Source organism: Mauremys mutica, chromosome 6, assembly GCF_020497125.1.
Source record: "Mauremys mutica isolate MM-2020 ecotype Southern chromosome 6, ASM2049712v1, whole genome shotgun sequence".
NCBI lineage: Eukaryota > Metazoa > Chordata > Testudines > Geoemydidae > Mauremys > Mauremys mutica.
In genome coordinates, this window is record NC_059077.1 from 48,871,261 (window position 1) to 48,898,485 (window position 27,225).

The window sequence follows — 27,225 nt, forward strand, 5'->3', positions numbered from 1 at the left end:
TATTCTGCCTTAACATTGCTGAGGTTGCTGTTAAATGTTTGCCCCCAACTCCCGCAGAGTCAGAATTTTACCCTAAGTAGCCGTGTAAGGGCAAATATGGTGGGTTAAGCGTGGCATGTTTCTTTCCCATTATGAAGAAAAAATTTAAAATCATGATACAAACATCACCTAGGTATAACTGATACTGTATTTATCAGCACATGAAGAGCAGCATGTGGTGCAAGTCACAGATCTCAGAGTGCTTTAGTTTTTTTGCAAAAGGTGACCAAAAGGTGGTAAAACAACCCCCCCAAACTATAAAAATTGGTAATTTTGCTACTTACTATTCTTTCTGTATCAAACCAATTTTCATCAGACAACCAGGAAAAATTAAACTATTGTTTAAAGTTTACTTTCTGTGTTTGGGGTTTTTCCATTTTATTTATTCAAATGAAGGTTTTAAATTTCTGAATCAACATTAACTGTGGAGTCATGACCAGTGACTCCATAATATGTAAGCTGCTGTTAGGTATAAAAAGTTAAAAAGCAGCTAAACCATTGTAAAATTTATTTTATGTGATCTTTCAGCACTTTTGTTTATTCCTTAGAGATCTACCCCTATTTTATCTTTCTGTTTTTCCCTGTGTAGCACTGAACTTTGAAATTCTGCATTCACTACAATATGCCTGCCCCAAGGATTCAAATTCCTGACATAAATGCTTTCATACCAACTCTTGCTGGCCTCTCTGACAGCCAGTATGGAGCCTAGTGCAGCTGCATGAGCAAAGCCTCCAAAGCAAGTTTTTCTTCGATGACTGCACAAATTCCATTGGTAATTGAAGAAGTTTTGGTTATTAGTAGAGCTGTCAAGCGATTAAAAAAATTAATCGTGATTAATCGCACTGTTAAACAATAATAGAATACATTTAAATATTTTTGTCTGTTTTCTACATTTTCAAATACAGTTGAACCCTGTTATCTCGACGGCCTAGGGGTTTGCCAAAAGCCGTCGAGATAACCAATGATCGAGATAAACCCCTATCCACCCCCCCACCCCCTCCCTGCCCCCTTACCGCGCTGCCTGCACGTGGCTGGATCCGGCAAAGCGGAGCCGGGCGGACGGACGGGCGGGCGGGGAAGCGGAGCCGGCGGGCGGGCGGCAGGCGAAGCCGGGACCAGGTATGTGGGGCGGGGACGGGCAGGGACCAGGTATGCGGGGCCGGGCGGGCGGGCGGGCGGGCGGGGACAGGCAGGGACCGGGTGTGCGGGGGGGGGAAGCGGGGACGGGCGGGCGGGGAAGCGGAGCCGGCGGGCGGGCGGCAGGAGAAGCCGGGACCAGGTATGTGGGGCGGGGACGGGCAGGGACCAGGTATGCGGGGCCAGGCGGGCGGGGACGGGCAGGGACCAGGTATGCGGGGCCGGGCGGGCGGGCGGGGACAGGCAGGGACCGGGTATGCGGGGGCGGGGAAGCGGGGACCGGCGGGCGGGGAAGCGGAGCCGGCGGGCGGGCAGGAGAAGCCGGGACCAGGTATGTGGGGCGGGGACGGGCAGGGACCAGGTATGCGGGGCCAGGCGGGCGGGGGCGGGCAGGGACCAGGTATGCGGGGCCGGGCGGGGGGCGGGGACAGGCAGGGACCGGGTATGCGGGGGCGGGGAAGCGGGGACTGGCGGGCGGGGAAGCGGAGCCGGCGGGCGGGTGGCAGGAGAAGCCGGGACCAGGTATGTGGGGCGGGGACGGGCAGGGACCAGGTATGCGGGGCCAGGCGGGCGGGGACAGGCAGGGACCGGGTATGCGGGGGCGGGCGGGGAAGCGGAGCCGGCGGGCGGGCGGCAGGAGAAGCCGGGACCAGGTATGTGGGGCGGGGACGGGCAGGGACCAGGTATGCGGGCCGGGCGGGCGGGGCCGGGCAGGGACCGGGTATGCGGGGGCGGGGAAGCGGGGACCGGCGGGCGGGGAAGCGGAGCCGGCGGGCGGGCGGCAGGAGAAGCCGGGACCAGGTATGTGGGGCGGGGACGGGCAGGGACCAGGTATGCGGGGCCAGGCGGGCGGGGACAGGCAGGGACCAGGTATGCGGGGGCGGGAGGGGAAGCGGAGCCGGACGGGCGGGCGGCGAAGTGGAGCCGGCGGGCGGGCGGGTACGCGGGGAACCGCGGGGCTGGGGAGCCGGGGAGCGGGCGGCTGGGGACACGGTGGGTCGGGGACGCGGGGAGCCGGGCGGCTGGGGACGCGGGAAGCGGGCGGCTGGGGAACCGCGCGGCTGGAGCCGGGGAGCCGGCGGCGCTGGGGACACGGTGGGTCGGGGACGGGCTCGAGATATTAGGGTTCGGCAAATCGACATAACGGATGAGAAACTCATAAGACAAAGAGGGAGTTTGGCGGTTCCACTTGTAAACCGTCGACTTAATAGGATTGGCAAGTTAACCGAGGTCGACATAAATGGGTTCGACTGTATATTGATTTCAATTATAACAGAATACAAACTGTACAGTGCTCACTTTATATTTATTTTTTATTACAAATATTTGCACAAAAGAAATTGTATTTTTCAATTCACCTAATACAGGTATTGTAGTGCAATCTCTTTATCATGAAAGTTGAACTTGCAAATGTAGAATTATGTACAAAAAAACCTGCATTCAAAAATAAAACAATGTAAAACTTTCGCGCCTATTTCAGTCATACGTCAGCCAATCGCTCAGACAAACAAGTTTGGTTACAATTTGCAGGAGATAATGCTGCCCACTTCTTGTTTACAATGTCACCTGAAAGTGAGAACAGGCATTTGCATGGCACTGTTGTAGCCGGCATCGCAAGATACTTATGTACCAGATGCGCTAAAGATTCATATGTCCCTTCATGCTTCAACTACCATTCAAGGGGACATGAGTCCACACTGATGATGGGTTCTGCTCGATAACGATCTCATCTGAATCAGATGCCACCAGCAGAAAGTTGATTTTCTTTTTTGGTGGTTCAAGTTCTGTAGTTTCCACATCAGAGTGTTGCTCTTTCAAGACTTCTGAAAGCATGCTCCACACCTTGTCCCTCTCAGATTTTGGAAGGCACTTCAGATACTTAAGCCTTCTCACACTGGTACCTTCTTTGTATTTTGTCAAATCTGCTGTGAAAGTGTTCTTAAAATGAACAACATGTGCTGGGTCATCATCCGAGACAGCTATAATATGAACTATATGGCAGAATGCTGGTAAAACAGAACAGGAGACATACAATTCTCCCTCAAGGAGTTCAGTCGTAAATTTAATTAACGCATTATTTTTTTTAAAAGCGTCATCAGCATGGAAGCATGTCCTCTGCAATGGTGGCCAAAGCATGAAGGGGCATACAAATGTTTAGCATATTTGGCACGTAAATACCTTGCAATGTCGGCTACAAAAGTACCATGTGAAAGCCTGTTCTCATTTTCAGGTGACATTGTAAATAAGAAGCAGGCAGCAGTATCTCCCATAAATGTAAACAAACTTGTCTGTCTTAGCGATTGGCTGAACAAGAAGTAGGATTGAGTGGACTTGTAGACTCTAAAGTTTTAAATTGTTTTTAAAACAATTTATTATTATGTAACAATAAAAACTACATTTGTAAGTTACAATTTCACAATAAAGAGATTGCAGTACGGTACTTGTATGATTTGAATTGAAAAATACTATTTCTTTTGTTTACCATTTTTACAGTGAAAATATTTGTAATAAAAATAATAATATAAAGTGAGCACTGTACACTTTGTATTCTGTGTTGTAACAGAAATCAATATATTTGAAAATGTAGAAAAACATCCAAAAATATTTACTAAATTTCAGTTGGTATTCTATTGTTTAACAGAGCGATTAATCACAATTAATTTTTTTAATCACGATTAATTTTTTTAGTTAATCACGTGAGTTAACTGCGATTAATCAACAGCCCTAGTTATTAGTGCCTCTCTTATATGCACAATTGCAGTTCTCTTGTTTCCTCTACCACAGTCCACCTCATAAACACTTTATACTTTGCCACTCGGTCAGTCAATTATAACCTTTTCTACACACTGTAACAATGAACTGATCTAACGTAAAATGTATTCTAGCAAGTCTGGGCTAATTTCTAAACCTCATGCACAAGATGATCAGCCTCACTAAGATGCTTTTTTATTCCATTCAGGTCTTGTGTCAAGCAGAACTCACTGGGCTTGAGGAACTAGCAACAAATGCAAAAATGTGTGCAACTGCACACTCAATTTCCACAAACAATTTCTGTGATAACATCTGTAATATGGAAACTTGCTTGTCTCAGTGACATTTAAGTTAAAACCACCAGATGTCATTTAATTTTGCGTCATACTGTAAATTCCATGGGACTTAGTTAAAGTCCATAAATTGGCCCAAACTCACTCAAAAGGTTCGTGAACAAGAGTGAACCTTTCGATGAAACAGCTCAGGGTTTTGAGTTTGTAATGAAACCAGGTGAGTTATGCATGCTTTCAGGTTTGACTGCAAACACTTTTTACATAGCTCTGGACCTCTTGGACAGGTAACACAGATTGCTGCATCATCTTCTGATGCTCTGCTAAAAGGAAAAGCTAGAATTTTCATGACAGAATAATGACACCATATCTTGAAATCATATCCTAAAACTATATTTAGTGAGCTCAAAATCTCAATCTAAAACATGTAGGTTCTCCCAAAAGAAACTCATTTCATTCTTTTGAGAGATGGCTGAGAATTTCATTCTAGCATTTCAAATGAATAAAAACAAGTCATAAAATTTGGAATGAAACAATCGTTTAATTAATTTTTATTTTTATAGATCAAAAACACAAAAGTGAAGAATAATTAGTTTTTAACCAGTTATATCTGTACATGTCGAAGAAGCAGCACAGAATATTTTATATGGCCCTAATTCTAATACCTGCACTCATCGATTCCTCATTTAAATCAACCCTTAAATTAATAACCTCAGAGTTAGCAAATTTTTACAGAAAATATTGTGCATTCAAATACAGTATTATTTTTGTAGGTGCCAACCACTAATGGTTGAACATTCATATTTCATATACTGATAAACTGTTTCTACGCTCAAAATACTGTTTCTTCTGTCATTACATTTTAATTTAGTTTTTAGGGAATTGGAATGGTGATTAAGGACATTAGCGTTGTCTTCTAAAGGTGAGAAAAGCTATGATACAATGCATAAAAATAATATCCTTATGACAAATCTCTAAATTTCTCTCTTCCCACATTTAACTAAGTTTGATTATTAAAACTGTATTCACTTGTTTTACCAATATGCAACAATGTAACAATTAATTAGTTTATAACTTGGATATACATTAATCACATGCAGTAATGACCATTATTATGTTCAGGGAAATATATAAATGAATTGGTTTAATAGTCCCTATTGACTATAAAGATTACTTTTAATCTTCCAACTAATGCCGATTCTGCCTGAAAGAGTTGAAAGGCCCATAATACACATTTAGTTTGCAATCAGAAATGTAAAAAAAAAAAGTTTTAACTACCAAAATTAAGTGATATTTAAATACAGTAGAATATAATGCTAAAATTAAATATATTTTATTACATACTCACTTTGGAAATACTGTCCATGTCTCCTGAGCCTTAAATTAAAACAAACAAATAAATAAATAATCATTTAGATTAGTTTTGAACTGCATTCTCTAAGAGTTTATCATTTTCTGCACTTTGAAAAGATAGTATAACTGCAATGGGCTAACATATAGTTAATTATGTTTGAGTTCTTCCCTTCCCACTAGTCTCAGGAAAATTCTTCAGTCATTATAGCGGTCTGTTAGGGTCTTCTTGCATGGTTGTGCCTGCAGTTTGTGTGGGAAGATGCCTCCTCTCTGCCAAAGGCAATCATAGTCCCTGTGCTCCGGGGAAAGGCAGGCACTGCTTTCTCTGTGTGGCCCCAGGTATATACCTCACTGCAAAGTGGTAGGGAGAAGGACAAGTCACAGCACTGGACTCTACAGTGTTCTGCATTGGCATTCTTTAGGATGGGGCAGCCTGTACACTACCCTTACACCAGGGGTCTCAAACTCAAATGACCCCGAGGGCCGCATGAGGACTAGTGCATTGGCCCGAGGGCCGCATCACTGACACGCCCCCTTGCTGCCCCTGGCCCCACCCCCAATCCACCCCTTCCATGAGGCCCCGCCCCTGCCCTGTCTCTTCTCCACCTCCTCCCCTAAGCGCGCGGCTCCCCGCTCCTCCCCCCTCCCTCCTGGAAAGTGCTAAGCGCCACCAACAGCTGTTTGGTGGCTTGGCGGCGGGGCACTTAGGCGGCGGGTCCCGGAACAGAAGGGGCCCCCCACCGCCGAAGACCGGGCTGCGCTTCGGCGGCGGCGGGTCCCTCTTTTCCCCACCCCGGCCGGTCCCGCTTCCCACCCCGGCCCCGGCCGGTCCCGCTTCCCTCCCCCACCCCCCGGCCGGTCTCGCTTCCCTTCCCCACCCCCGGCCCGCCCCGGCGGGTCTCGCTTCCCTCCCCCACCCCCCGGCCCGGCCCGGCCCGGCCCCGGTGGGTCTCGCTTCCCTTCCCCACCCCCGGCCCGGCCCGGCGGGTCTCGCTTCCCTTCCCCCCCCCCGGCCCGGCCCGTCCCGTCCCCGGCGGGTCTCGCTTCCCTCCCCCACCCCCATGGCCCGGCCCCGGCGGCTCCCGCTTCCCCCCCCCTTACCCGAGCGCGTCTCCGGCGAGGCCTGAGCTTCATCCCGCTCAGAGCCGCGTGGTGAGGGGGCGGGGCTGTGAGCTCCACGCCGAGCGCAGCGCTCAGCCCAGAGCTCCCAGCCCCGCCCCCTCCCCACGCGGCTCGGATCGGGGCGGGGCTCAGGCGCTCGGACGGAGACGCGCTCGGGTAAGAGGGGGGGTAAGGGGGGGAGGGAAAGGCTCCAGGAGAGGGGCGGAGGCGGGAGCCTCCGCTTTTCTCTTGGGGGCCCCTGCGGAGCCCGGGGCCCGGGGCAAATTGCCCCCTTTGCCCCCCCCTCTGGGCGGCCCTGGGGAGCTCCGCGGGCCGCAGGGAAGAGCTCCGGCGGGCCGCATGTTTGAGACCCCTGCCTTACACACTGGTGTCAAGTATCAGAGGGGTAGCTGTGTTAGTCTGGATCTGTAAAAGCAGCACCTTATAGACTAACAGACGTTTTGCAGCATGAGCTTTCGTGGGTGAATACCCACTTCTTCAGATGCAAGCTCAAGGAGCTCCCCTGGGAGGTGCAGCTCTGCATTGCTCCTCTCCCATGGCAGTGCCTAAGTAGCAGCCCAATATTAACACTGTTGTAACTAAAGGAAATGGTAAACTTATCTATAAACAGCTAATGCTCCTGATGGAAAAAATAACCACAATTTTTAGTGCACTGTAGCCATTCAAGAGTATCTAAAAGAACTACTGTTGTATATTAAAAAAATTATAGTAGAAAATCTGTCATACTTAATTTGTTAAACACTGAATTATGCAATCATGTTTACTGATGAAAATACTAATCAAATGCTTAGTGCACATAAAGTTCTTCCACCATCACTTCAGTTGTAATTAATCTTATAACTAAGAAGTTATTGTCAGGCTACAATATATTACAGCAAAAGTTTGTGATGAAGTTCAAAAAAGAGTTTTTAATTGACTTGGAAATAATGTGCATTATTTTTAATTAAAAAATGAAGCCATTTTACAAAAAATATTCATAAAAGGTCTGCTGCAAAATCACAAGATAGCCTTATTCAAAGTAATCTAGGAAGTTCAGAGACATCCTCCATAAAGACTGTTGGGAATTTGTTATTGTTGAATTTTAATTCCTCAGGATCAGTCTGCTAAGAGAGGTTTTGGTGCATTCTTTCCTTAGCTTAAAATCCAATTTTCTCATTTTACCATAGCTTTCTCCACTCTCCTCCTCATTCTCATTCTTCCATGCATCTTGTCTAACAATCTTCAGTTTCTGGTTTAGATTCAGGCCTGAACTATGCTAACTTCTTCTGGCATAACCTGAAGTGCAGGGCAGAAAATCTGTGAGGAAGGGTCAGGGTTGAACAACTGCAAATTTTGTATAATTCTACAAGGCTCCTAACTCCCCCAGATATCACTACTTTTCAGAAATTATAATCTACACAGAGTCCGTGGCTCCTCAGGCCTATTGATGACTGAACAGCTTTGACGCTTTGTAGGATTTCCATGTCTGCAGCCTGCAATGCCCTGCAATCTACACTGTTTCCATTTCTTCTTCACTTCTTACCTGCATAGCTTTTATAATGTGTTCATTGGGCCAGACTGATATTATACAAAGAAAAATATAGCTAATAAATATTAAATGACCTCTAAAAGTTACCTAACATGGCTTTTCTATACATAAAAATATCATATCTGTAATGTCAGGAGTAATTTTGCAGGACAGTTCACATTTGGGGAGAAAGAAGAAAACATTTCAAACATTTCTCTGGCAGGCCGATGAAAAACGGAAGCTATTTGAAGCTGCTTCATGGGGATGAGCTATTAAAAGTAATGCTTGGGAGGTTGGATGAATGGGTAGAGTGCAAGTGAGACAGTTAAAACTGCACGATCAATATAATTTATCATTTGGTTTCACAATTTAATACATAGATATCAATAGACATGGTATATTGTCTCCATATATTATTTATATGATATATAAATATACAAATATGTAAGCACCTGCACCAATCTGTGATAAAGACATCTTCCGATTACTTGTGTTTTTGTGGGGGACTGGGGAAATAGGGAGGAGGAGAAAGCTTTTGTCATCTTCCACATTAGTTTAACATAGTGTACTATAGAACAGATTTAAAAATTATATTCTGTTAGTATACAATATTTATAAGCGGCACCTTATTAGACCAGATACATAAGATTACATAAAACATTTTTGAACTTCTGATTGATGTTGATATAGTATTTCTAATTTTAAAATGATTTTATATACATCTCTACCCCGATATAAGGCTTTCCTCGGGAGCCAAAAAATCTTACTGCGTTATAAGTGAAACCGCGTTATATCGAACTTGCTTTGATCCACTGGAGTGTGCAGCCCCGCTCCCCCCCGGAGCACAGCTTTACCGCGTTATATCCGAATTCATGTTATATCAGGTCACATTATATCAGAGTAGAGGTGTACAATTGCCCACACTATTTAGAGTTGTGGTTATTGTGGAGTTACTCATAAAAAACAGTTCTAAAATCAGTATTCACTAGATTTGTTATCCTTACCTAAAGATCCATTCATATGATGTGATTCCATTCCACCCAATCCACCCATAGGTCCATCTGACCCTGGGCCCATTGGAAACTGTAAAAGGATTATGATAATATATTAAAATTGATATTAATGCATAAATATATTGCAGATAATTTAATAAAAACACAGTAATAAGCACAAAAATAGAAATGGAGAAACTGAACTGTATAGTCTATCTCTGAGTGGATTATTTTTATGTGATTTTCATTTACATTGTTTTCACTTCTTTTTTTCCAGCCTATACCTCAGTTACCATGTTCTGCCCTGCTGGAGAATTCATGTCTGTGCAGAGAGTTAGCCCATGGCCTATGTACCGCTTATGTCCTACTAAAGTACTACGGTTGGGACTTTCAAAAGTCCTCAGTGATTACTAAAATCTGCTCCTGTTGAAGTTAATGGGAGTTTCACTATTGACTTCAATGAGAGCAGAGTTAGGCCAGTATAGACCACTTTTGGAAATCCCACCCTACCTGTGCTGAGCATCACAGCAGACTACAGCGCATTACCACTGCAACAATATAAAGTTCTGCCAGTTCAGCATTTGGATTTCACAGTTTATCATTAAACCTCAGTCTTCAAATTGAGAACACAGATATTTACAGCACTTCTAGATAAACATGCAATGAATTTCAATAAATTCACTACAATTAAACCATTACTTAAGTTCTTGTGGCCTTTTTTCAAATGGACCTCTAACTATGTGGTCCACATGCATAAATGATGTCTAAATTGAGGGCAAGGGTTAGAAAGAGAAGAAAGTTCTTTCTAAAAATCCAAGTTTTCATCACTTCCAGAATGGCTGGATGTAAAATAATCAGTGGTGTCATAGTTAATATTTAATGGTTGTCATTAAGCTTCATATTTAGCACTACTCAAATGAACAAGGCAGATCTCACCCTTGAGAAAGCTATTGATTTTGTCCATCTATAGAACTGGTAATAAATAACAGACTGGGTCACATTCAGAAGTTTTCCTGGCATTATTAAGTAGAAATATATTTTTGTAATTAAAGTTTAAGTTCTGCACATACTAATGGTAGCTGATAGGGTGTACTACTGTGACCAGAACAGCATAGCCAGGATGACAAATTTAGTTATCTACCTAACAGATTTACACGTACCGCTTAAAGAATTATATGCACAAATTTCAAGGTATTCAAGGTGCTAAAGGACTGTTGTGTATGTACCACAAGACTGATTTGAAATATTTCAGAGACATTAAAGATGCAGAAAAATATGAGTTTTGACAATGGGAAGCAAGTGATGTGTACCCACTCAAAATGGGAAAGATAAGCATGATTCAGATAAAATGAAGGTCTGGTGATTCAGTACATGAATCAAACAGGGCTTCACAGTGCCGAAAAATACATAATAGGTTCATATTTACATTAGATCTGTTGGGTCCAGGTGGTACTGCATTCATTAAAGTGTACATGTTGTCTCCAGAGTTAGTTGAATCTGAAACAAATATTATTTTAATTACCAAGCTGTGATTTGAGATAAAACTGCTCACCTACTACACTTTCTATCATTTTGTTAATATTTCTCCTATGTCTGAGCCAACGTTACACAGTGACAATATAGTGGAAGATTTCATTGCATCTCTATTCTTAGCCAAATGGCAGAGCTAAGAAAAGAAATAATTGCAATGCTCCCTAAATGGCTTCTGTGACTACTTCTAGACTGAGTTTATGCATTATTGTTAACATGTCTATAAATCTTCAAAAATTTGTAACCACTTAGTTCCTAAAACACTTTTTCTAAAACCTCCAGATTACTTTACTAACTTTCTGCAGTCTCTGTGAAAGGAGAATTTCTCACTTACTAAATACTTTTATGCTCTAGTTTCCACCAGTGCTGATCAATGGGTAACGCCTCCTTATGCAGATTTCAGGTTAGTAGCAGCCAACGAAAAGCTCTAATTATCATGCCTGTCAGCCAGCTAAACGCTGTCGCGTTCTCTCTCCCTAAGGCTTGAAAACTTTCAAAGCTAAAATCTCGATTTTAGCTAACAAGACAATATAATGAAACCTATGGAACTATTTGACTGAACTAAGGGTTGAGTAGAAGCCAGGGCCCAGAAAATAATTAGTAGGTAAGAAATTCTTGGTTTTGAACCATGGCTTGCCACCAGTGGTAAGCATTTCTCATAGACATTTTGCAGAGAAGAGAAGACAAAAAAGGACTGTAGCCAGAGAGACAACATAGGAGACCATTTCCCCAAGAAAATAGCAGTTGAGAACATTTGGTCAGGGGCAAGTGATGAACACATCTGCAAAAGGACACATCCAACAATGGAATTACATCACATCTATGATGTTTGTAGAAAGTGCAGAGAGACAGCCCAGTAGCTGCATTCCACAATTCCTCCACAAAATCTCCCTTTTCTCTGCCCTATAGACAATTTTAAAAAGATTCAGAGAGCTTTGAGCTTAATGGAGCACAGATAGTTCACCACTTTCTGAGACAAAGTGGGGGCAATGGGAGACCCTGTGCATGCCCTTTGAAACAGAATTACATCTATTTAGATAGAAAGGTGAAAGGAGGAAAAGCACATGCCTTACTGAAATGCCTAGGAACTAGGAATGCATCCTTGGCTAAAGCTAGAAAGTGTGATACCTGCTCCAAGGGGTTAAAATCAAGCCCAATGTATATTTCCTTCAAGAGCCTCACTACTTTGGTACACTTTCTAAGCATTAACTAATATTGGTGAGATAATAAACCCATTATATGCATGGAATATCACTACAAAGATTCTAGTGTACTGTCTCCTCCATCCATCCCAAGAAAGGAACTAGACCAGGGTTTCTCATACAGGGGTTGCCGCTTGTGTAGGGAAAGCCCCTGGTGGGCCGGGCCGGTGTGTTTACCAGCCCTGTCCACAGGTCCGGCCGATCGCGGCTCCCACTGGCCGCGGATCGCTGCTCCAGGCCAATGGGAGCTGCTTGAAGCGGGAGCCGCGATTGGCTGGACCTGCGGATGGGGCAGGTAAACACACCGGGCCGGCTTGCCAGGGGCTTTCCCTACACAAGCGGTGACCCGTGTTTGAGAAACCCTGAGCTAGACCCAAGCATTCAGACTGGCATAAAATCTCTCTCTCTCTGAGACAGAGAGAGAGAGACAGAGAGAGAGAGATTGAAAAGAAATCCTATTTGGCTTCTTCTGCTGTCATTGAGAAACAAGTTCTTCAAACACCAGGTCCTTTTGAAAACAGACAATATGGCTCTCCTCAAGGAATCATGGCTTTATTTTTGTTAGTTATTGTCTTAAACACATACAGGTGGTTTGGCCCACTGGGACACTAACAGTTGGAGGGTTTTGTTTTCAGAGATTAGTTCCCTTGGTAGCTTTCCTGGTGGCTGTTACTTGAATATTTTTATTCCACAGCTTCTCTTTCCTCCATCAAAACAAAAGGCTTGTTCATAGTCCACATTAGCCACTTACATATGCCACTGGCAATTTACTGCTGTGTTGAATGTTTTCAGACGTACATGCTATTTGAGGAGCTTGTTTTTACATTACATTGAATATTTATCTGCCAGCACATATTAGTCGTCTTCTTAAGTATTGAACAGGAGAGGAGTCCTCCTTTTTTTCTATCACAGGTTGTGTTTTTAAAATTCTAGCCACATATTTAATGAGGTTTTTCCATCAGTATAGGAAAACTTCCAGGGAAGGGTTGGGAAGCTCTGCTTCTGGCTCTTAAAAAGGACTTCCCTATCCTTCATGCAAGTTATGATGGCAGGGAGGTAGGAATATGTGAGTCTGAAGACGTAAGGTGTCACAGAGATGGAAAAGTCTCTAGAAGTGGTGATCAATGACCTCTTGGTTGATGAAAGGAGGATGAGAAAGAGATGTGCTTCTTAGGGGTGGAAGATTCCCAGAAGAAGTCCTAGATTGATCTAGTGAAGATTGGTTAAGTCGAAACACCAGATCAGAGGCAAACACTTCCTGCTTACCAGATCCCTGATGCTATCCATGGGAGGAGAGGAAGTCTTGTGTATGTCCACCCTCCACAACCTCTTCTGATTCTTCGTTCACGTCAGGAACATTGGAGAACCTTGATGTAGGGAAACACTTGCCACTCTTCTTAATGCAGAGCTAGCTGAGCTGAAGCTATTGGACACTCCTTTAAACTCCCACTTGAAGCGTCCCCCAGCTGGATACTCTAGGGACAGTCTCACAGGATACATAAAAGTTGCTGGCAAATATGCACTCAACACTAGCAGAAACAATGCACATTTTGTTTTATCTCTTTTTCCTTCAGGTTGCTAACGGAGACCAGAAAAAAATGGCCTTGAGAACCCTGGATGAAGCCAGTAAAATCAAATTACCAATCATACTGCCCCTCTCCAGCAAAGCAGGAGGAAGTCTGAGGAGGGATGGAGGAAGGGAGACAGAAGAAGAGTGCAAAAGTGAGAGCTTTTCATTGGCTGTTGCTTGCTGAAATATATATAAGGTGGATCTGTCCATTTGTCTGAACTGGTAGCAAATGGGCACAGGAAGAACTGAAATACAGAATCTGTATATTACCTACCCCCCCCCCAAATGTTATTTACATTGTCTTTAAATATTCTGATTAGATTTGGATACCTGCAGGACTAGGCATGATGGGTGTTCCTGGTGGCCCTCCACCCCCTGGAGGACCCTAAAAAGGGTAGAAAATATTCAGTTAATATAAAAGGAAAAATATTTCAGCAAAGACTGAAGATAATCCAAGTGACAAAAGCACATCATAAAGGTTGTGAGTTGTTCTGGTGAAAAGGAACACATTTCCATAGAAGAAAAGAAAGATGTACTCCATCATCTATTTTCTTGTAAACCAGTGAATTTACTCAACGGCAGACTAAAGCTAGTGCCATCGATCCGCAGGCTCAAGCCCTGAATCCCAATATGTGTAGATCCCTGGATCCAGAGAAATCCACTGCTCAAAAACTTTAGGTTCTGTTACTGTCTACCAGTACTGGAATACAGAAGGGATGCTTTGTTCAGGGCTGTTAATATATAGCTGATTCTCTACTATAGCCAATTTTCTAGCTGGTATTGCTCTCTCCTTACTGACTGTGATGCAGCAGGTTGCTAACTGTAGTGTCAACACTGGCAGAATAAACTACTGCCTGTTGTTACACAGTACGGGGATCACCTGGGAGAAGAAGAGGTGTTCAGAGCAAGTCTCTCTCTGTGGAATGTGTGTCTCAAACTTTGGTGGATCCAGGCCCTGATAAACTTAATTCAGTTCATAAAACATCACACATTCTCTTTTTTTCATATTTGTACAAATATAACTCAGGATAAATGATTAGAGATTAATGACAAAGTCTCCGCACAAGATCAGCTTGGCAAATCTGAGTACAGATCTGCAGATATATTGCTATTACATTACAGATAAAAGAGAATGGGAGCTCATCTAGTATTTGCTAAATCTATTTAAAAATAAGAAATGTCTATTTTCTTTTTTTCTGTTAATTTTCTGTATTTCTGTGTTGCAATTTTTTCTGTGAAAACAAACCATTTAAACAGACTGCACTGGTTATTAAACAAGCTGTTTTTTTTCATTTTCTTTAAAAATATTACTCCTATTGTTTTGTTCTAAACAACTTAATTCTTTAGCATCATCAGCACCATAATTTCTTCTGTACCACATTTGCAGCTACAGTAATATCTTTAAGTACAATGAAAAGTTGACTGGTTACAGCTTTGATTCAAATATTCTAACATGCAATAAAAAATTAACCCTGAAATTTTCCATAATAAAAATGCTATAAATTGCTATTACTAGAAGGCGGTTTTCATTATCATAGGTCTGTATTGATATTTAAAAATAGTACATTTGCTATTAAAAAGAATGATTTTGTTTCAATATCCATTCTGTCCACTTCATGTCATGGAGCATATTGAGATTTCAAAGTGTGATTGTCCTGTTTGCTTGAAGGAGCATTGCTGAGATTTGCTATAATATGACCAACATATTTTTGGAAGGAGGGGGGAAGGTTTGGAATTAGAACAATTGAAAAATATCTTTGTGTGCCCTACAAAACACACAATTTACTGGCTCTGAAGCAGCAGCAATGCATTCATGAACACTATTTCCAGGCTTATGCTATAATCTAAGTCAGTAATGCTGCATTAGTCATTGCTGCCCCTGCCTCTGAGCTGGTACAAATAAAATACTTGAGATATTTGTGGGTTAATACCTCTGGCTGTTTAATCTAAACACAAATCTATTATCCAATAATAATATGTCCCTGTATACCACCAATCTACATACAAACATACATACATACACAACACACACGTCTCTGACCCCTTAAATGACTGACAATGTAATCTACCAACTACCAGTCACTATCCTGCACTTCTCCCTCAGTAGTGTATTGAGCAAGACCATGGAGTGCCTCCTGTGTCTACTAACAAGATTTGTTTCATTACAGATGTCATGGATTCATGGAGTTTAGATCATCTAATTGTCCCTTATGGTCTAATCTGACCTCCTGTGTATCACAGGACATTCAATTTCAACCAGTTATCCCTGTGTAGATTAACTGGCCAGCAGTGACCACTGGGATCATCAAGTCTGATCTATGTGATGCAGGCCCTAGAACTTTCCCAAAATAATTCCTAGAGCATAACTTTTAGAAAAACATCCAATCTTGATTTAAAAATTGACGCGGATAGAGAATCCACCATGACCCTTGGCAGTTTGTTCCAATGGCTAATCACCCTCACTATTAAAAATTTGTCCCAATTTTTTAAATATTAATTTATCTGTTGGGGATTTAGTTGGGGATTGGTCCTGCTTTGAGCAGGGGGTTGGACTAGATGACCTCCTGAGGTCTCTTCCAACCTTGATATTCTATGATTCTATGATCTGGTGTCAGGTTCCAGCCCTGCTGCTTGTTATGCCTTTGTCTGCTAAATGAAAGAGCCCTTTAGTACCCAGTATTTTCTCCCATAAAGGTACGTTATAGTCAAGTCACCGCTCTTCTTTTTGATAAATTAAACAGACTGAACTCGTTAAGTCTCTGACTGTAAGGATTTTTCTCCAGCGCTCAAATAATTTTTGTGGCTTTTGGGTGCACTCACTCCAGTTTTTCAACATCCTTTAAAAAAGTCAAAAAATACAAACTGTCAGGAAAAAATTGTGGGCACCAGAAGGAGCGGTTATTCATCTTGAACTGTAACTGGAGTTCTTCAAGATGTGTCCCCCCTATTGGTGCGTCATGTCAGATGTGCTTGTGCCCCCGGCGCCTTTGATAAAAGATTATCAGTAGTGGTGCCCGTTCAGCCCGCATGTGTGTCCTACACATCCTCGTGCCCCACAGTGACAATACACAGGGCTGAACAGGCAAACTGTCCTCAGTTCCTTCGCTACCACAAAGTCCCACCAGGGCACCTCCAAAACAGAGGGGAAGAAGGGCAGGTAGTGGAGCACCCACAGGGACACACATGTCAAAGAACTCCAGTTAATGCACAAGGTGAGTAACCTTTCTTTCTTCAAGTAATATCTGTATGGGTGCTCCATTTCAGGTAACTCCCAAACAGTATTCCAACAGGATGGTGGAAGCTTCAGAGGAGACTCCAATACTGAAGACAGAACTGCACTGCCAACTGCCACATCTGACCTAGAGGTATGAACCAAAGCATTGTTCTTGAGGAAAGTATGTACTGAAGCCCTAGTTGCAGCTCTGAAAATGTTAGCAACTGGAACATCCTGGAGTAATGTCATAGACATAGACTGTGACATGGTAGAATGGGCTAACACAGTTCATTAGATGTTGGTGGAGTCATAAAGTGAAATAATACATCCAGAGATTCACCTTGAGAGCCTTTGGGTGGAGATAAAGGAACTTTTAGATCTGTCCTAAATCAAAACAGTCTGGGAGACTTTCAAAATGGCTTGGTCCAGTCTAGATAAAATATCTAACACCCTTCTGACATCTAAGGAATGGAAAGTAGCTTCCTGTTTGAAATGATGTGGTTTTGGGGGGAAACAGTAAATGAACGGTCTGGTTAAGATGAAATTCAGAGGACACTTTGGATAGGAACTTGGGATGTGGTCATTTTAAAACCTTTTCCTTGAAAAATACTGTAAAGGGGGGATTTGCTATTAGAGCCCCCCATTCTCCCACTCTCCATGTGGAAGTGATGCACTCCACGAAAGCTGTTTTCGTGGAGAAGTGGAGTAGAAAACATGTAGCTAATGTTTCAAAGGAGTGTGTCATAAGGCCATTTAGGATAAGGTTTAAATCCCATACTGGGGCAGGTTCTCTAACCTATGGATAAAGACTCATCAGACCTTTAAGAAATCTTGAGGTTATGGGGTAAGCAAAAATAAAAAAAACCTTCTACTGATGAGTGAAACGCTGTTACAGTCACCAAGTGAACCTTGGAAGAACTCATACTGATCTTTTTAATTCTAACAGGTATTCCAAAATGGTGGAAAGAGAAGAACAGATAGGAAGCACTTGTCGATGGATACACCGTAAGTGAAATCTCTTCCATTTCTGAAGGTATTTCTAGTAGATGTTTTTCTGCTATTTAACAAAACCTGTTATACCGCTGTTGAGCAGGAAATCTCTAACCCCAAGAATCATCTAGCCATGTCTGAAGTCACAAAATGTCCAAATTGGGGCCCAACCAGCATCCTGAGACAACAGGTGGTAATCAAGAGGAAGTCTCAGCAGCAGACAAGATGTGAATTGAATCAGGTAAGGTACCAAACTTGTCTTGGTCAAGTTGGTACAGTCAAAATGATCCACCTCTGGAAGTCCCTAGGTTAGAAATATACTCTGGAGGACTCATGAATCCAACTCCCTGTAGTAACTGAGAAAAGTGTCTGCTTAGGTGGTTGGCAGTAACGTTTTGTATGCAGTGGAGGTAAGAAGCTGAGATAGCTCTACATGGTTGGTAATGCACCAACTTCAGAGCTTCACTGCTTCGGCACAGAGTGAGGGGGAACACACCTCACACTGATGATTGATGTAGAACATGCAGGCTACATTGTCTGTGATGATCTTGACTGATTTGGCTTTGATCAGGAGGAGTAAGCATTTCTGACTGCCTCAACTCCAGAATGATGACATGTAGGTGACTCTCTTGGGAAGACACTTGCCTTGGATGATGTGAGAACCAAGATACGCTCTCCATCCCAAGAGGGATACCTGAACAGATAATGGTGGTTGGAGGAGGTTGAAAGAAGGGGATTCCCGAACAGACTTTGGATGGGTTCTTCCACTAAGTGAGCAAGTGTAGAACTCGATGGGGATTAGAAACCTGACCTGTTTGTTGAGACTGTGCTTGTTTGTTGCGTAGACAGTGGAGATAGGATGTGACATGCTAGCTCACAAAGATACACGCCACCATATGGCCCAATAGCTGAAGACAATTCCTCGCCAAAGTTTGAGGACTTAACTGAAACTTTGCAATAAGAGTCTGCAGAAACACAAACCTGTCCACAGGTAGGTAAGCCCTGGCTATCCTGGCATCTGGAGAGGCTCCTACGAAATCTATCTGTTGAACCAGGATCAAAACGGACTTTACAAGATTGATCTGGACACCTCAAGTGTGAAACAAGGAACATGTCATCTGTAGTGTTGATAGGACCTCCTGATCAGATTGGCTCCAGAGTAACCACTCATTGAGATAAGAGAAGACAACAATGACTAGAGGACACTGGCGAGTGGCTCTGACTTTCATCACTTTTGAGAATATCCTCGGGGCAGAGGAGAGGCTGAAAGTATATTGAAAGTGTTTGTGATTGACTGTAAACTGAAGAAACCTCTTGTGAGAGAGGTGAATCACAATATGGAAATACATGTCTTGAAGATAGCGTGTCACAAACCAATCCCCGGAATCTAGAAAGGGAATAAATACTGCTTTTCTGCAAGGGTCACCATCTTGAATATCTGTTGTTTCACACAGTTGTTGAAATGTCTAAAATATAATTTGGTTTCCATCGCCCATCCTTTTTGGGGACCAGAAATTACTTGGAATAGAACCCTTTTCCCTGGTGCTGAAGTGAAACTGGTTCTATGGCCCCTAAATGTAGGAGAGAGGCAACCGTCTGATTCAGCAACTGATCGTCAGTTCCCTGAAAAGGAACGGGGAACGGGGTGGGAGGGACAGATGGAGGTGAAATTGATGGAATAGTCAGATGTTACAACTTTCAAAATCCATTTGTTGGATGTTACTCTCTCAAAGGCGCCTTGAAAATGGGAGAGGCAGAATCCAATGGCAAAGAAGAGGGTTGGTTAGTGCAGCAGTAGATCTGTGTGAAATGGGTGGTTTGGACTCTTGACCAAGCCATCAAAACTGACACTTGGACAACACTGGTGGCTGCAATGTAGTGGTTGTAGTAGATGTTTTCTTCTTTTGAATACCTCGGTCTCAGCTTGTGGTTCAGGAGGTCTACGGAAACCAGAAAAATGGGCTGGGCATGACCTCCGCACTGTTTGAGACCTGCTATATTTTTCTTATTTGCAGGAGTATAGATCTCTTCTAGTCTTTATTTTATGGGGTAGTTTTTGTGTTGTGTTGCCTCCTGCACTCATTAACTGCATCCACAACCAAGGAATTCAGTGAGGGAGGTGAAAATAAAAATTCTGAATTCTCCTCTGGGACATGCATTTCTTGTCAGCCCATTTGCAAGTTGGGGGTGCCTCAGCTGGAGTCTGCCAGATGGTCCTGTCTGGCTCCAAAGAGTCTCATTAACTGGGAGTGGCATGCATGACTAAGCTGAAAAGTGTAAAACGTTCAGGAGTTTATGAAGGGGGCCCTGGACTTCTTCACAAGAATTCTGAAGCCAATCCACAATTCACTTCTTCAAGTCCTGGAATTGTTTAATGTCATGTGCTATGGAAGGTGGTGGAGGCATTACCACCTCATCTAATGATGACAATAAAATATTCATATGAGGTGTTACTTCCTTATCAGTCCTTGTTCTTCAAGTGGAGGAGGAAGTGAAGGTAAGGAAGAGCAAGAGTTTCTATGCTCACTGCAGAGTGAACTTCTCCCTTCCCCCGTCAGAAGTTGTTGACAGTACAGGGCCCATGGAGCCCAATAAGGCCACTGGGATGGACCATAAGACATAGGAGGAAGAGGTAGCCACTGTTGGTCACCTCAGGTGGCTGGAGGTCGAGGTCACCTCTCCTCCCTTCTCTCCACATGTGGAGAAGAATAATGTCCCATTGAATAAACAGGAGATTCCTGACCACAGAGTTATGAGTCAGAGTCAGAATATCCTTCAATATATTCCATGGGAGGTGATAAGTGCTCTCTCTGGATGGCAGAAGTCAGGGAATCGGGGAGGTCTTGATGAGAAAAGTGCCTTCAGTGACCCAGAAGATCTAGGTACTGAAGGATGTGCAGAAGCAGACAGTAGAGAAGACTCTGGTTCATTAGGTACAAAGAGGTCTCTTGAGTACCAGAACTCCTGTGGTACCACAGGAAAGATGGAGGTTGATATCAGTACCAAGGTGGTATCTGGCTAGTATGTGCCATAAGGTGAGCCTACACAAACATTTATTCAGGAGATGCAGACCAGGGTATCGAAGCAGGTACTGAGTGCACTAGAGAGCCAGATGCTGCTGATCTCTTCATCATAGAATGTCTGCTAATATGGCTGTGACCTGTAACAGAGAAGGTCTTGTTTGGAAGAGGCATAGCACTTAGAAGCCTTAGACACCTTTATGGTACAGGACAAACTTGGAGCCTCAGTAACACTCATTTGGGGGTCTAAGGTCTACAGGGACTGAGACGTCTTTAAGGGAGATCTAATGGTCATGCTCCTCTTGATGGTACTTGTCAACTCTGAGTGCAAGGCTATCAGTTCCAAAAGTACAGATGTACAATCCCCCAAAGCTTTTGGTGACTAGGACCTTGAGGAGTATGAGATAGTGGTTGTTTTATCCCTTCTAGCTGTCAGTGAATGGGACCCAGTAGCTCACAGGGTAGCATTCAGGTAGCTGCTGAAAAAAGGAGTTTTCAGGCCTTCAGGAGGTAATTATAAGCAACAGAGAGTAAAAATGTCCCATAAAACATTAGCTCTGAGTGTCTTTTTAAGTGATGTGCTATACATCTTTTGGGAGGTTTAAGCTTTTCTAGTTCTTCCAATGAATTTTTTTCTGCAGAGCTTCAAAAATTCAAGCACATTATTGTGTCACCAAGAAAAGGCTGTTTTTTTTTCCTTTAGTATTGAAACACTGAAGTATTGCATTGGTTACAGAAACATATGCTGAAGTAAACCACAGCACTCAAGGCAATTTTGACCAGACTGATAACTGTTCTAGTAATGAACACCAACATATGTGCTATAGATGGCAGACAAAACAACTAAACACAGATCAGATGTTCACTTCTCAACCAATACACAAGGGTTCTTCTTAACATCTGGACAACTATTTCTGTGCCTAAATAACATGTAACATCAATTCTAATGAGCAAACATACACAAGGGTACTTACTACATAATTCCCAGGAGATGCTGAAGAGTACGGTATCTAGAATGTAAAGTAAAACAAAATAATATATTTATTTTCCATTAAGATGGAGAAATGCAGTCCATACCAAAATTTACTGAGAATCTTATTTTGAAGCACATTTTTAAAATTCATTTTTAGAGAAGAGGTAGCGGATAGGGAGCAAATACTGATGTTAAACATAATGCTGTCTAGGAAACATCTCACTGTAATGTTACTCTATAGTAAAACGTGCAGTACAGAGTCACAGTCAAAGAGAATTTCTGTAAATAAAAGATACTTAATATTCCAGTTTAAGATTGCTGTGTCCCAACTCCTACATAGTAATATATTTGTTGTGTCTTGCACTGAAAATAATCAGGTTGCTTTCAAGACATTGGTGGCTTCTTAGGCCCTAATCCTACAAAACACTTAAGCATGTGTGTAACTCTGCTCACCTGAGTAACCCTACAGGCTTGATTGTCTGCAAGATCAGAATCACTAGCTCCTTTAGATCCACATTCTATGATGTGTGAATGCTGAGAAGCCATTGTTACTTTTTAAAAAGGCAGACTGCAAGCTATGGTACAAGTTATGCTACTTGCACCTACCAATATTGTCTTCAGGCTTCATCTGCAGGAAGCACAATAATCCAATATAAAGATCCATTAACTTGTGGCAAAAGGTTAGTAGTGAGGTTATATGACTAGTAGCCCAATTCAGGACAGCATTAAGCATGTGCTTAACTTTAAGTCAATGGGACTTAAGCAAGGGAACAGTGATGGACTTAAACATGTGATTAAGTCTTTAACTGAATCAAGGGCCACAAGATGACAGTCTCTTTGATCTCAAGGGACACTGATGGTATTCTTTCTGCATGCTTGAGGAAAGAACTTTCTTTTTAAAGAGTCAGTGTCCCAATTGAACATTAAGTTCAATTTGTGGAGATTCGTTACAGAGGTACCCTGGAAAACTCCAGCTGCTGGTAAGTAATATAGTTTTCCTCTTCATGAAATAACTTCTATAGATCTTCTCTATAGGATATTGGAGAGTAACAGCTCAGGAAGTTGAGCTGAGAATTAAGAAACTGGAAAATCACTTTGCCAAAAGAATTTTCTTATCTGACTGCAGATGACAGATAATATTTTATAAATGTATCTAAGGCAGGAGTTCTCAAACATTTTCATAGTTTTGGCCACATCTTTCCCACTCATGATTCAGCAGGCCACTGAACCACACCCCACTATTAAACAGAAAAAAAAATATTTTAAACCCACTGCATTTATCCTCAGAAGCCACAAACACTGTGATGTTCTGAAACTCTCATACACTGAAGATGTGAACTGCCTCTTGGCATCTAATCTGTGAAGGATGGACTTGCTTCAGAATGTATGAGAAATTGAAAAAAAAATAAGACAGACTTAATTTTATGGGAATCATTATAGAATATTAGAAGCGAGAGATGCAAAAATCTATTATGCACCTTCCTGTCCATCTCCCCATCAAAGCAGAATTAATCCTCGTAGTACAATTTTTAGTGTTAGTCCAATCTAGCTTTTAATATCCCAAGTAAAAGGTCTACCAGCACTTACTTTGGGAGATTTCCACATTCTAATATGTCTGAAATCTATACATTATTATGCTGGCATAAAATAGCCAGAGTGCACTGTACTCCAGCAATCCCACCCCGTTCCCTTCCTTGCCTACACTGGCCATCCCCATACAAATCTTCTATGCAAGGGGCAGGAAGGAATAGCATAGACCCAGCTGAATTTTGGAGGTTTTTAGCTTGGCTGCTCCAAGGGAGGTGCTGGAAATGATTTCTACCCAGGCTGGCAAAACACCTAGGGCCAGCCGTGAGGCTGACTATAGGGTCAGAGAAGAAAAGACAATGGAGTAGCGGTTCTCAAACTGTGGGTCGGGACCCCAAAGTTGGTCGCAACCACATTTTACTGGGGTCACCAGGGCCAGCATTAGACTTGCTGGGACCCAGGGCTGAAGGTGAAGCCCAAGCTCCACCCCCACCTGGGGCGGTGGGGCTTGGACTCTGGCCCCCTCTGCCACCACCCAGACCGATGGGACTCGGGCTCTGGACCCCTCTCCCACCACCTGGGCCAGTGGGGCTTGGGCTTTTACCCACCCCATCCCCTCCTCCCTGGGGGTCATGTAGTAATTTTGTTGTCAGAAGGGGGTTGCGGTGCAATGAAGTTTGAGAACCCCTGATTGTAGTGCAAAAGGTATTGGCCTAAGTAAGCCTAAAGAGATCTGCGTTCAATTCTTAGCTCAGCCAAAGACTCCCTGTGTGACCTTGGGTAAATCAGTTAATCTACTCTTGCGTCAGTTCCCTATCTATAAAATGGGGATGATACTTCTCTACATCACAGGGCTGTTGTGAGGATAAAAATTCCTTAATATAAGTGAGGTATTCAGTTACCATAGTAACAAAGGCTATAAGTACATAGACAGCTCAGCCTCTCACTATGTCAGGTGTGTTCTGCAAGGGCCCCCTTTATGTCACTGGAATAGCACAGAGGGGCCACATCTGAAAAGAAAGTTTAGATCAAGATCTATGTTCTGGGGAGCTTACAATCTAAACGGACATTGAGTTGACAAACATGGGGAATCAGATGCAACAGCAGCAAACAACTGAGCAAGTGGTAATGTTCAACATGCATCTTGTTCTATATTTGTTTCCCCTCCTCCTCCTCCTCTCTCAGACTCCCTTAAGCTCTCCTCTAACATCAGTTCATTGGGAGGCGAAGAGGAGATATGCATTATGGCAGTTCTTTTAAAACAACTCTTCCCCTTCTCCCCATCTCTAACAATTAGAAATCTATTACAAAATCTGAATAAACATAATAGTTAAGAGAGAAGGTCCCTGACTTCACTACAAGCTCAGCTATGGAATTGCCATGAGCCTCATGTATGGGGCAATGCCTTGTTTCTATTTAGTATATTTTTCAAAAATGTATATAGCAAGCAAGTCTTTCCATTTCTCTGAATTCTTTTTTTTTGGGGGGGGGCACGTTTTTCTGGTAGGTATGTTTTAAATGAAAGACCCATGGGGCTACATATATAAGGTTAACAACTAAACTGTTTGATGAAATATAGAGCAGGTGACATAAACGCAGTTAAAACAATCACTGATATCACTTTTATAAAATCAGCATATACTGTAGGTTTAAGGCAAACCACAATCTGAACTACTTCAACTGTATTCTCTTATTTTGTATGCTTTGAAACCCCCTTTTTCCTGCTTATGAAAGAAAATGTCAACAAATCTTAATTAAAGATAGGTAACTAAAATATGCATAGGGCATGTCCTAGATGTGTACTTTCATGTCAGATTACAATAGTTTCAAAGGACTAATTTCTATTTAGTGGGTTTTAAAATTCTGCCTAAATACTGTAACTATTTCCCTGATTTCATTCTAATCAGGTAGATAATGCATATTTTAAGTCAATGGCAAAGATCACAATTCAGGAAAATATCCATATTCAAGAGAGCATTTGTGCATGTGCTTAAATTCCAATGACTTGCTTATGTACTTAAGTGTTTTCATGAATCAGGGTCTATATCTGGTCTCTTGCATGTACTTGCATATTGAATTTAATAAACATAAAGTTCCATGGCAGAATAATCTTCTCTACCTTATTTTAAAACAATCAAGACATTTAAAACAAAAAAGAATATTAAGAATGTCACACTAAAAGCTGGGAAAATGCAAGTTAAGGCCTACATTTACTTATTTGTAACTCAGTCATGCAACATTGAGCTCTTTTTCTTTTTGTACATTATTATTATTATTATTATTATTATAATGAAAAACTGCCAGCCTCAGTTCACACTGTCATAGATTTTGTGTACTTTTTATTTTGAGTGTGTGTATAAGAGTTAACATTAACATATCATGATCCACATTCCACAAAGTTAATATTACTGTAAATTGAGCTGTACCTCTGAATTATATGACAGGTAAGTATAACCCAGAGAGAAAATATGTAGGGGGAGATTTTCAAATAAAGAAGAGGGATTTAAGCACTCAGCGCTCAATGAAAGTTGGGCACCTAACTTCCCTGTGACTTTGATAATCTCCCCCTTTTAAAATTTATTTAAAACATTTATTTCATTACATATATGATAATCAGCAAACACCACTAAAGTCAAAATGAGGAAATAATTTACCCAAATATACAGCCAATCTGAACCCAAAGATCTGGCACAGTGGCAAACCACATAGAAGCCATTCTATCAAACTACAAGGATCAATTCCTACATAGAAAAGGAATACACAAGAGGATAGCAAATACAAAACAAAACAAAAAATCACAAAAGAACATAGAAAACACTCCTTTTCTGATCCACCAATAAATAAATAAATAAATCCATCCCAGTCAAGGATAAACCTGATACACCATGTCCTAGGGACAGCCAGAAATAGAGTCTAGTAACAGCAGATCCATGTAAATGCAAAGTAGGGATATATGATGATACATGTTCACTCAAGTACTTTGGGTATAGATTAGGAAGGGTTTCACTGTGCTTTCTAAAACTAACCCCTTGAACTGTGAATTACCTTCTGTAGGGCTACCAGCCACGGCAAGTCATGTACGGTGGGCATTACCAAACTGTTCTTGTCCTAAGCAGCTATTGAACAACCTCCTTTTGTAGCTGTTGCAGCCTATTAATTTGAAGAGTGTATTACTTTTCATGAAGGTCAAAATTAAATTGTTCAACCTCAGGGCTGTTATGTCTGCACAATCATGAACTGGAGGAAAGGTGGTCTACTAGAAGCTTTCTATTAAGATGTGGTCCATACTGTGAAAAAAGCTGGAGAACCCATGCATCAGAGTTGAAAAAAAACCAGTAGAGAGGGCAACAAAATATGGCATGCACTATTTTATTTGCTGAATATAGTTTTTTTTCCATACATGGGCATATTAAGAAGGAATAACTCCTCAAAACATAGGATACTGTCCAACACACCTAAATATTTACTTACAGAATTGGCATTCGTTGGGTTTGGCCACGGTCTACCACCTCCTGGACCCCTGGAATATAAAATGACAAATGAGGATTTAATCAAACAAACTTTGGTTTCTGATCAACTCTGCTACCAAGAAGCTAAATGTCAGCTGCTCTATGGTGTAACTTGACCACAATCTGTTCCCAGTGTAGAATATGCTTTTTTAAAAACTGCTATCTTTCACTTGTGTCTTCTGGTAGCATCATCATTTTTCACTGCAGTAAAGTGTGATTATAAACTACAAGTGTACTTTGTTATAGTGTTAAACTAATACAAGATCATCATAGCTAAACTACCACCAGCATTTAAACAGTTTAGCAGACACTATACAAAATTATTCTTAAAAGACTGTCTGTCACCACCACAAGCTCACCATATCTAGACATATTTCAGTGGCTAAATCATATATTGTGGACTTCTGTACTTTTCAGGACACCATCTGCTAGGAACTACATGACAACAACTCCTTCAGAGCTTTGATCTCAGAGGTATAGAAAGCAATGTAGGAGACAC

At 42.2% G+C, this 27,225-nt stretch overlaps 1 protein-coding gene across 4 annotated transcripts in view; it reads right to left on the reverse strand.

Annotated features, from left to right (window-relative positions):
• Positions 1-27,225, reverse strand: part of SSBP2 (single stranded DNA binding protein 2) — a 274,330-nt gene that overhangs the window by 15,523 nt on the left and 231,582 nt on the right. For all 4 annotated transcript variants that reach the window (XM_045021157.1, XM_045021159.1, XM_045021156.1 and 1 more), the window contains 6 exons: positions 26,689-26,737; positions 21,692-21,727; positions 13,824-13,878; positions 10,618-10,688; positions 9,204-9,282; positions 5,566-5,594 (listed from right to left, as the gene is read on the reverse strand). In XM_045021157.1, the coding sequence (XP_044877092.1) occupies positions 5,566-5,594; positions 9,204-9,282; positions 10,618-10,688; positions 13,824-13,878; positions 21,692-21,727; positions 26,689-26,737 (319 nt within the window). The remainder of the gene's footprint in view (positions 1-5,565; positions 5,595-9,203; positions 9,283-10,617; positions 10,689-13,823; positions 13,879-21,691; positions 21,728-26,688; positions 26,738-27,225) is intronic.